Below are 12,100 nucleotides of genomic sequence, written 5' to 3'. Positions count from 1 at the left end.
CAACTTTATGTTAGTCTAGGTGCAGTGGCTGAACAATCAAACTGTTCTAAGTCTCTTGTATTTTTAAACTGAAGCTATATCTTATTCTGAGAGGCTTATTATACCCAAGACTGCCAGAATTGTGCTCCCTGGCTTATATAAATATTGATCTAACCTTGAATTTTGAATGAAGAACTATCACTGAGAGTTAGTTAAAATGTAAAATACCACTTATCCTACAAATATATCACATACCAGCAAACTCTGATATCAAACTATTGTTATTACGTATTTAAGATTATAACAAAAAAGCATTTTCAATAATCAAGCCAGTTACTTAGGAAAAACAACAAATTATTCATTAAAAACACATGAAATTAAGTTTTCCTTTAATAAGAGAATTTATACTGTATAACAATAAACTTACAAAACATCAACCATTTAATACAATTACAACCATAAAATATTTACATGAAACAGCATAATCAAGCAACAAAAACATAGCTAACTCAACTCTGTATCTTATATACTCCCAAACTTTTCCCAGTCCCATAATCTACAGCTATCTTCAAATTCTCCTATCTTTCCCATCCTATAACCATTTCTAACTATGACATTAATAACACATGTCCTGCTCTCTCTCCAGTTAGCTTACTTCAACAGAAGATGTATTAGGACACATGTCAACATGTGAGAAGGACGAGAGAAGGCAGGAAGGTCCCAGGAGAGGGGATGAAATGCTGCAGGTTCAGGTGGGCTACCTCCTATCAGTGGCCATATACCAACACTCACAGTCAAGATGCCCAAAACAGTAAAAGTCACAGATGCTTGCCATGGCTGAAAAAATGCAAAAATTGTAACATGTATGAAGTGCAGTAATTCCTCTCTTAACTCTCCTCTTCCAGGAAACCATAATTATTACTCCCACCTGCCAGTGTGGACATGAAAATAGTTAACAGCCCAGCTAGATGGCTAAAAACTCCAAAACTACGAAGAATGCTAAATCAGATCTAGTAACCATGCGGCAGCTTCAGTAATGGAAGACGGAAGATTAGGTACAAAATTATACGTAACAAAGAGAAACTATATTTTTATACCTGTTCCAAGTAGAATGCCTTGGTGTTTGGGAAGGGTTCTTGATCTAATGAACTGGAGCCATCCTTCTCTTCCTCAAATCAAAACCAATTACTCCCACTTCTTCCATTCCTCTGGTGTTGTATGATCATGAATATGATTATTTTTATTTTAACACACCAGCAGTTCCCCACTGAGGTAGGGTGCTATGAAAAAGCAGACATGCTTTCACCAACACTCACTCTATCACTGTCTTGACAGAGGCATGCCAACATTTCAGTTCAAATTCCCTTCCAAATGCAATACACATACTCAGAATTTATAACATTAATGATGGAGCACAAATATTAGAACATAGGACAAGCACATGCATGATACTTACTACATGAAAATCATAAGTAGAGGAAGGTCGTACATAGTACACAACTCCAGCACCAACAAGTCCAGCAATGATGGAATGGACAACAATGGCTCCTTTCATTTTCTTCTCCTTGATGAGAAATTCCCATGTCTTTGGCCCAAATGGTGAATCAAATTCAATTACCTCCTCATCTGTTGCTAGATTCACCTATTGGATAATTTCCATGGATTATTTCTTTAATACAAAATGTGATAAATAATTTCAGATACTAAGTTTACTGTGCACAAGATGCTTGCAAAAAAGGCTACATTACCTGAATGCATGTCTAGTGTCTCAGGACTGTATAGTTGTGGGAATGTGTGGTCTTTCTTGTAGAGTACCTCAAATTTCAAACAGCTCCCAACTCGAACAATCATGTAAGTGTATTTTTGTAAGTGCTTTTGTAAGTGTATTTTTGGGGGTCTGAAATGGACTAATCTAATTTACATTATTCCTTATGGGAACAAATTCGTTCGGCAATGGTACTCGAACAGCCTTCTGGAACGAATTATGGCTGATATTCGAGGTACCACTGTACTCGGTATATTTTAGAGTAATTAGTTAGCCAAACTTAAATTCTAGAGATGAGAAGTATGGTGCCTGCACTTTGAAGGATGGGTGGTTATGTTGCAGATTAGAGGACAAATTTGAACTGTCATGTCTGCACACTTCTTGCAAGGTAGCTATTAAATGAGTAATCGTGAAAGTGTTTCTACCTTTAGGACACCCTACCTTGCTGGGAGGAAGTCAATATGGTAAAAACAAAAAAAGCATGGTGCTCCTCAAATGTGCATACAAGGCTAGATAAAAAAAAAAAAAGTCAAGACTTTAGTATCCTTCTGTTTTGCATTGCCTCAAAGCAGCAGTGAGAAAGGAACCCTGAGTTACTAAATAACCTTATGGAACAGGACGATATGATACCCTTCGAGTGGTTGAGTCTGAATACAAGACATACTGTCAGATGATGCCATTCAGTTTTGCCATTTAAAAATCAAAGCATTTTTCATTTAGATCTGCAACTAGTTGCAAAGGCTACTGCATTATTTTTTATTCATATGTATATTGCTTAAATCAAGAAAGGATGCAATTTATGTCATTATTATACCACTGTGAGGAAAGCAAAGAAGTACCCATTCTTTTATTTATTTTTATTTTATTAACACTGTTTCCCATCATTCATTCCATCACTGCCTTGCCACAGGCACACCTACACTACAGTTAAAAAACTGCAGCATCGACACCCCGCCTTCAGAGTACAGGCATGTACTTCCCACCACCAGGATTCAAGTCTGGCTTCCTGGTTGCCTTGATGATTAATTTTTTAGTTAAATTTGCACAAGAGCACCATGGTGAAATATAGTGCATTTACAAAACCAGCACATTGTTATTTTCAATTAATTCTGTTTTTCCATCCTTTAGTACCCCTTTGTTTCTATTTAGTCTTTCTAATAATATATAGCACAGTATTATCACTGTAATATTATGTATTTTAACCAATATGTAATAATTTATATCTTTCTATACAGTACAGCAGACACAATCGTATACAGTCATTGACTATTATAGAAGCAACACACATCATTGGAAGTGATTTAGTTGCTGAATGTCAGTTCTGACTTTCCTTACCCCAACACACACATCAATGAGATATGTGTTGGCAGAGGAGGCCTGTAGCTCACTAGTCAGAGCATTTGGCTCACAAATGAAAGATCCTGAGTTCAATCACCAGGCACAGCAAAACATATGGGAAATTCTTACACCCACTGGCACCGTTCATTTAGCACTAAATAGATCAAATATGTAACTAGGTGTTAGTTGACTGCTATTAATCATATTTTAATAGGTGGTATACATAACTAGTCAGACTTTTAAATGAGCTGAGGAAGGATAACAACTCTTAGTGTGTTGAGATGAACTATATGAAAAAATATTATTACTCTACCTGTTCAATTTCTCCTGATTTTGACTTTTGAGTGCGAAGAAAGTAAGCAAGAAGCTGCAGAACCAAGGAATACACACCATCCAACACACCACTGATAATCACTGCCTGATGCAAACTTATCATCTCATTGTGTTCCAGAAGCACAAACAGTGTGGTAAATATGGGAATCATGGAAAAGATGAGCATCTGGAAAAAATATCAATAAAATACTGTAGTAGATAAAATATTTCACAGTTACTAAAATTATCCAGTAAATCCTATTTACCTGAATACTGTATTAATAAATGAAGAAAAGACTCAATTATGATATGAAAAGGTCCTTGCCTTCTGCAATACATTGGTAAAACTGGCCACTCTCTTTCTAAGATACTTGGAGAATACAAAAAAAAAAATATTCACCTTGTTGACACTAACAGCATACTTTTGTCATGCTGGAGACCATAACCAACCAATAAGTGGTTCCTCCTCCACAAATTATCTATTCCTCTTGTAGCCTTCACAAATGACATCATCTGGAACCAGTCCTTTTACACATTCCCAATATGACTTATAGCACCAGCTTTATTTCTGCTCATGCTTGTCTTTCCTGGAACACTGTTAAATACAGTACTGTAACCTTCAGAAAAATGTGTACCTTGACCTAGCCTTGGCTATCTTCCAACCTCCCATCACCTGAAAGGACTTTCATATATCTCCTCTTTTCTTTCTCACTTGAGATATGATAGTGCTCAAAAGAGTACCTGAGCACTACTTAATTTAATTTTTATCTCCAATTTATGGGATGTGATTTTTATGCTTTATGTATATTTAAAGGGCAACATATTTAACAGAGGTAGCTCATATAAAAGATTTGTTTATAACAACACATTCAGTTTGTAGTACAAGGTAGAGGTCTAAACCAAAATATTTTACCTGGAGAAGATACACATAAAGTGGAGCACCTTCTGAGCCAAACAGCCTTAGGCCACCAAGGAAGGTCTCAAAGAGTCGACGTATAATAAATGGCTTCTTATAGTCATTGACAAGTGGAGATTCCATCCTTCTATTTGCCGCTGCCCAAGCCAAGCGGGCAGTGGCTGAGAATTCAGTCTGTAAACAAGGAATGGTATTAAATATAACTTTGTAAATTACTTTCTTGGTCTTTTACAATTGAATTTACAGGTTTATCGATCTTACTGACCTCAACTCATATAAAAGTCTCTCTGTCTAAGGTGCACAGTAAACTCCAGTAAGTCAAGTGATTGTAGCTTGCATCTTCAATATTCTGCAATTTAAATTTAGCTTCTAATTCCCAATAGAAGCATGCCATTTCCAATAAGGCATGCTAGAGCAGAGTTCATTTCCACATTTTTGTTAAGGAGTGCCTCAGCAGGCAAACAGGTAGTAGACCCCCCACTGTGCACTGGGCAACTCCACTGTTTTAGCAGTGTGAGGGAGGGTGAGGGGATATAAACAGCCCCCCATGCAGGTCAGTGTACATGGAAATGTGCCATATGATTATTGCTCAGTGCTCATCACTCACTTTTTCCTTCTTTTCATTGCCCCATCTCATCTCAAGATATTTATTATGGCATCCAAATGAAGTGCAGGTGATGTTGGTTAAGCAAGGAAGAATATGAAGTCCGAAACTATGCTTATTTTGAAAAACTGGAGGTAACTGAGATGCTGAAGGGTAGTGCATGCATCAGAGAGATGGCACAAGTGTTTGGTGTTAGAGAATCAATGATTCATTCAATTCAAGACAATGAGACAAAGATAAAGGCTTGTGCAATGAATAATACTCAGTATGACACAGTTAAAAGAATGAGGAATAGGTCATTACAGCTAAATGAACTATTAATACTAAATGTATAGATTGAAAAATAAAGAAAGAAAGGTGTTCCACTTGATGGCCTTATTACTAGGGAAAAAAGCATTGTCATACTATACAGCAGTGTGTAAGGAGGAAGGAAAGCCTGAAAATGAATGCAGTTTTAGTTTTGGATGGTTTCCCTAGTTTATAATGAACAGTGGGCTGCATAATATAAAGTTCAGTGAACCAGCATGTTGCAGGAAAGTTCCTGCCGAGCAAACAAAAATTATTTCTGAGGGTGGCTGCAAACCTGGGCAGGTTTGGTGGTGATGAGACAGGTTTGTTCTAGAAGATGTAATCTAGGACATACATCAGGAAACAAAAAAGAATGCTGTTCCTGGATTCAAGGCTGAAAAAAAAGACTGTTTCAGGTTGTTTCTTTGCAGTAATACTAATTTATTGTTCCAAGAATCTCCGTGCTTTATAAGGTAAAGACAAATGCATATTGCCTGTTATCTGGAAAGCCAGCCCCCAGCATGCATGACTGAAGCCATATTTACTTAGTGGTTCAAACATCATTTTTACTCTTGAAGTGAGGATGTGCTTTTTCCTGAATAATATTGCATTCAGGGTTCTCTTCATCCTAGATAATTGTCCGAGTCATCCACAACTCCTGGAGGATGTCGAGCCAGCTTTCAAGATTGTCTTTTTACCACCAAATACGACATCCTTGATACAACCACTGCATCAAGGAGTTAGTAAAACATTTTACTGCCACTACACATGCAGTGTGGTATAGAAACTATTGGCAGAAACTGACATGACAGACAGCAGAGTGCCCAAGTTTTGGTGCAAATTTAACATTACAGATAAATTCCCCTGTCAAAATAACCATGAGATCATGTACCAAAATAAAAAATAAATGCTGGTTGAAGAAAAATATTGCTAGTGTGCTGAATGACTTTACACATTTTCCATCATTAGAAAGTCAGGTTCAGGAAATTGTGGATTTGGCAAGGTGAGAAATTTAATGACATGTATCCAGAAGATGTCAATGAACTGGATGAGGAGGAGGAGGAGAAGAGGAGATGACGATGACGATGACGAGGACGAGGATGAGGATGAGATGACGAGGACGAGGACGAGGACGATGACGAGGACGAGGACGAGGACGAGGACGACGACGACGACGACGATGACGACGACGATGACGATGACGATGACGATGACGATGACGATGACGATGACGATGACGATGACGATGACGATGACGATGACGATGACGATGACGATGATGATGATGATGATGATGATGATGATGATGATGATGATGATGATGATGATGATGATGATGATGATGATGATGATGATGATGATGATGATGATGATGATGATGATGATGATGATGATGATGATGATGATGATGAAATCAACTTCAGAGGAAATGTTGCAGAAATAAATTCCCAGATGCAGAGAACAGAAGACCATGAAGAATCAGAGCCTGGATGATTGCTGCTGACACTGCGAGAGATACGAGAGTTGCTGTATACTGTTGGTAAAATTGGAGACCTGTTTATTTAAAAGGACTATGACTCCTCTAGAAGCACTGATGTAAAGCATGCTCTGAGCAGGCACCTGGGCCTTACTATTTGTTATATAAAGAGCTGCAGGGTAAGCAAATGAGTAGTGTATGACAGAATACCTGAGCCCTCCAGAGCAACTATCAAATGATGAAGCTGCATCAACATCCCAAGTTCCCCAACCTTCAACATCACATCACCAATTCCAACCATCAACCTGTGGCCCAGTAGGGCCACAACCACTCTCTCCACTCACTTCAAGATATTAAGCATCACCGACCCAACTTGAAGGTAACAAATACTCAACAGTATTAATGTAACCATTTTTTAGCTGCATATGCTCTTCCTTTTCACTGTCTGAATCTCACTAGACTTCAGATATTTTATAGAAGCTCCTCAATGAGAAAATTAGGTAGAAAAAGTATTGTTTAATATTGCAATGTTTCACCTATTAGTGGGCTTTATCAAATACTATGTATGATATTATTATTATTATAAAGCCCATTCATGGGTGAAACACTACTAGTAAATGAAGAGTTTCAGTTATTGCCCCTTACCATCAACATCAGCTAATTTTTTTTTTTCAGATTTATGCTATACAGTAGCTTTATTTGCATGATATGGAATTTTTTAATATAATGTACTAGCTATATATTAAGGTATCAAAATGATTAGATTGTTAGAAAAGAAAGAACAATTCTTAAGCAGTGAGATAATTCTGGAGGAATAATTTATACTTAAAGTATAAAACAGGTAAAATCATGCTGTAAATGTTTTTTAGTTACTTGTGATAATAAGTCAATAGACCTTAAACCTAAGAAGAACATAAATCTTGTGCAGGAATTAGGTCCCTCCTACACACTTCCTTGAGTTAAAAGCCCTTTACCAGCATTAAGGAATTTCCCCTTGAAGGGAGAAATAAAGAGTAAAAAGAGAGGTAGATAATATAGAGAAATATGGAAAATGAACTGCCCATTGTAATTAATTTACAACATTAGCCACAATTCCCATTACCAGTCACCCACTCCCCCATTAATGTTATATGGAGGGTTTACTAATTTATTATTATTATATTATTATGTGCAAGTGCTAATCCTGAAAGGCTCTGCATAACCAGGGGCTTTCTATTAAGTACATCAGTAATATCACCTTTTCTGTACCAATTGTAGATTATTCTCTGTATTATTATCATAATCATGGGGGACCGCTAAACCCGTAGGAATATACAGCGCACGTGGGGGAAGGGATGGAAGATATTCAGGCTTAATTCAGGGAACTGGAGCACAGATCCAATTCCCTAGATCGAGCCCCTCACCAGCATCAAGAAACCTTCCTTGAGAAAATCCTTTATAGTAATAAGGATGATTTTATTTGTAGAAGTGTCACAGTGAGAGGCAGTCGCATTTAATCCAAGGAAGTGGAGTATAGCATTAATTCCCTGGATCAAGAACTCTATCATTGATATTATTATTCATGGGAAGCACTAAACCCACAGGGGCCATACACCACCTGGGAAGGCTCCAAGGAAACGGAAGACAAGTCCAACTCCTTGGATCAAGAGCTACCTCAGTTGTTAGTAGATATAAAGTATTCGTATATACTATCTTGGCAAGCTGTCAACTCACCATTTTATAAAACAAATATTTTTAGACGAAATATACAAATAGACGAGGCAAAATGACATTGAATTAGTGGTGGTTAACTGGTTAAGAACTGCAAGAACTTCATCGATCTATGGAGACGCCACTCAGCCTAGACTTGCATATTTAATTCCAGTTCGCAATCCCTAGACACAAAATAACTTTCAATTAATAAGCTCATTAGCAATGATCTCTATACTGAAATTTATAAACACAATAAAAATTAATGAATTTTATTAAAAAACATATAATAAGGGTAAAAATATTTTTAATTTAAAGTGATATACTACATTCCATAATGCGGAGATAAAAAAAAAATTTTGTTTGTTATTGTTTAGCAGCTACGATGGATTGTTTTCATCTGTTCCAAGGGATGACTATCGTTTTGTGTCACAATTATCATGCATAAATTATTATGGAGAATAACAGGGCACAGCATTCCTACTTATGTTACGTCAACATAATTGTCTCTTGCTCTAACCTTGTAAAATATCATATTCATCACGCATTGTGGTGCTTTTCATTATTATTATTATTATTATTATTATTATTATTATTATTATTATTATTATTATTATTATTATTATTATTATTATTATTATTATTATTGTGTTAGGTAAATTCTACATGAGTATTGTGTATATCCATTGTGAAAAGTTTAATTTACATATTTTTTCACCATACCGGCCATGTCCCACCGAGGCAGGGTAACCTAAAAAGAAAAACGAAAGTTTCTCTTTTTAAATTTAGTAATGTATACACAGGAGAAGGGGTTACTAGCCCCTTGCTCCCGGTATTTTAGTAGCCTCTTACGACACACATGGCTTACGGAGGAAGAATTTATATATGAGTTCTAAAAAATACAACACACTGAATCAGGAATTTCTATATGGGTCTTAGTGGTGTGCTCGCCTAATTGTAGTTGCAGGGGTCAAGTCACAGCTCATGGTGTGTTGATGTCTCTCTCTCTCTTTTCATTTCTTAAGCATTTATGTCGGTCTAAACATTTATAAATGTTTTTACAAGTACTAGAAGTAAAAAAAAAAATTGTACAATGGTTTTGAGGGTACGAAGATATTGTAGGAGTGCATATATAGAATATAATGTATATTATGGTTATGTAGATTTTATACCTAACTCAGTGTAAGTGTAAGGCAGGAAAGTCGATACGTACTCCTACATCCTAGACGGGAGTATAGTGTCTTAGTTTTAACCTTGGGTAACGTTATACAGTCAGACTGATTTTTTCCGCTTCTTTCTCTTTCTCTCTCTCTCTCTCTCTCTCTCTCTCTCTCTCTCTCTCTCTCTCTCTCAGTGACTGTAGGTTATTATTATTATTATTATTAAAGATTAGCCGGTATTTTCCCGGCCCGGGCCTTTTCCAAGTGGTGGCCCGGCCTTGGCTCCCTCTTTAGGGAGTGTCTGAGACCTAAGTCTACCATGGGAGGAGGCAAAAGTACCTCCTCATCTTTGGGACCAACTGTCCCCAGGCCTAGCCACAAACTAGGCCTCTCTGGTCTGCCATCCCCTCCCCAAGGGGGTAAATGGGAATGACAGTCTTATGAGCTAAAGGCTCGGGCTCAGGCACCTACCCTACCCTAGAAGGGTTAGGCATGGTGTCGATCGTGACTGTAGGTGTCTGACTGACGGGGTTATGGTAGGCTGGACACGTATCTACCAGTGCCCCATTGGTCTATCTTATTTAGCCTCCAACTATGCCTCTTTTTTTTGTCTCAGCTCCTCACATGTCTCAATTCACCCTGTTAATTCTTGTTATCTTAAAACATCCTAATCATGTTTCTTCTAGCTCTTCGTTCCTTTAACTACTTTCAGTTTGTTTGTTCCTCACCACAGCATAAACAAGAACATATACCTTACTTCCAATACCAGCTTTGATGTGAACATCTGAAGATATTTTAACACAAGAGGACCAAGCAGTGTGGCTCGTTTAAATTAAAGTTTATTTTAGGCCCTCTTCACCCACCATGAAAAGCAGGAGCGTCATGAGTACACTAAGAGACAACACAGTAAGTATCAGGGGCCCAAGATTGTTCAGCTGCCTTCCAGCATACTACATAAGGGAGATTACCAATAGACCCCTGGTTGTCTTCAAGAGGGAGCTGGACAAAGTCATTACCTGACCAGCCTGGCTGTGGTTCGAATGTCGGTTTACGTGGGGCCAACAGTAATAGCCTGGTTGATCAGGCCCTGATCCACTGCGAGGCCTGGTCATGGACTGGGCCGCGGGGGCGTTGACCCCCGAAACACCAGGTAAAATGCCAAGCACAACAGTCGCTATTCCTAATTAGCTATATGGCCCTTTTTTGCCTATCGCTTATTTTAATTATATTATTATTATTATTATTATTATTATTATTATTATTATTATTATTTCCTAGGTAACCATTTACTTCTGAGTGACAGGGGCAGTATGTGTATGCCTGTAAATCACACCTCGCCCAGGGTTCGACCCAGATACTTTCATTTGTAAGCTGAGCACGTTACTACTGCGCTGCTGAGCACGCTACTACTGCGCTGCTGAGCACGTTACTACTGTGCTGCTGAGCACGCTACTACTGCGCTGCTGAGCACGCTACTACTGCGCTGCTGAGCACGCTACTACTGCGCTGCTGAGCACGCTACTACTGCGCTGCTGAGCACGCTACTACTGCGCTGCTGAGCACGCTACTACTGCGCTGCGAGGCACCTTAGTTGAGACCTTCAACGATGGTACCTTCTTTTCGTCACGTGAGATGTCTTGACGCCGGTGAAGAGCTCTTTATTCAATGAATTACAGCTACTCTCCGTTTCCTTGCATAGTATCTGATTGTCTCATATCCTCCGAGGCATTCTACGACCCCTACGGGTTCAGCGCTCCCCGCATAAAATAAACACATAAATAGCAATTTGTGCTTGATTAGCTGTGGGATCCGTGCTGGCGCTGCATACTTCATTACTGACCTGACACACAGCATGTACTGTGTCGAAAACACTCGTGTAACTAGATGTGTTCCGTAGCTCGACTGTTAGCCCACTCATATTACACATTGAGGTCCAGGGTTCGATCCCCGTTACGGGTGAAAACATTAGGATGTTGTGATGTAGTCCAGCTGGGCTTGTGAGGTCTCTGGGGAGACCTAATTTAACCAATTATATGGTCACACCTTGCCTTGGCAAACGTCTGTAGCCACGCCCACGTCTGAGGTCTTTTGTTCTTGACGCCTCAGACCTAGGCGTCAGGTCGTACACGTGGTTGTGGAGGGTGCTTGGACCACCATAAAAGCCCAAGGAAGAGCATGATCATGAGATTGGAGCGGAGCTGCTGCTGGGGCGCAGAGCTCCTGAGCAGAAGATTCGGGCAGAGCTCTGGCCTGGGTGCAGAGCTCTGAGCAGAGACATTTCGAGAGGAGCTGCTGCTGGGGTGCAGGGCTCGGGAGAAGGCTGCTGAAGTCTCTGGAGGAGACTGTTGGAGGCATTGGGCAGAGTACTGGCTTGGCGCAGTACTCGTGCTGTGTAGGTCTTGGGACCTGTGGCTTAGTTCCTGTAGTGAACTGTCCTCTGTGCTATATTGTAAGTTACATTCATTTTAGTCAAGTTGATTGTGTTCCCTGTCTCACTGCTTATGTGTACCATCCCATTTATCTAAACCACAATAATGTTCTGTTCCCAAATATATTATGGTACAAAGACGTA

At 38.9% G+C, this 12,100-nt stretch overlaps 1 protein-coding gene across 3 annotated transcripts in view; it reads right to left on the bottom strand.

The window, feature by feature from the left end:
* The window catches only part of LOC128693154 (pecanex-like protein 4), a 104,738-nt gene that overhangs the window by 31,049 nt on the left and 61,589 nt on the right, over positions 1-12,100 (bottom strand). Inside the window, exons 1-5 of one of the 3 annotated variants that reach the window (XM_070089384.1) lie at positions 8,393-8,525; positions 4,308-4,484; positions 3,396-3,581; positions 1,436-1,621; positions 635-816 (exon numbers count right to left, since the gene is read on the bottom strand). In XM_070089384.1, the coding sequence (XP_069945485.1) occupies positions 635-816; positions 1,436-1,621; positions 3,396-3,581; positions 4,308-4,484; positions 8,393-8,395 (734 nt within the window). In that variant the 5' untranslated portion in view covers positions 8,396-8,525. Of the gene's footprint in view, positions 1-634; positions 817-1,435; positions 1,622-3,395; positions 3,582-3,794; positions 3,944-4,307; positions 4,485-8,392; positions 8,526-12,100 lie in introns of those variants that run through there. The other 2 variants (XM_070089385.1, XM_070089386.1) reach the window with 2 other exon arrangements.

This window comes from Cherax quadricarinatus, chromosome 28, assembly GCF_038502225.1.
Source record: "Cherax quadricarinatus isolate ZL_2023a chromosome 28, ASM3850222v1, whole genome shotgun sequence".
Lineage (NCBI taxonomy): Eukaryota > Metazoa > Arthropoda > Malacostraca > Decapoda > Parastacidae > Cherax > Cherax quadricarinatus.
The sequence above is the reverse complement of the archived record's forward strand: the minus strand, read 5'-3'. Positions and strand labels throughout refer to the sequence as shown.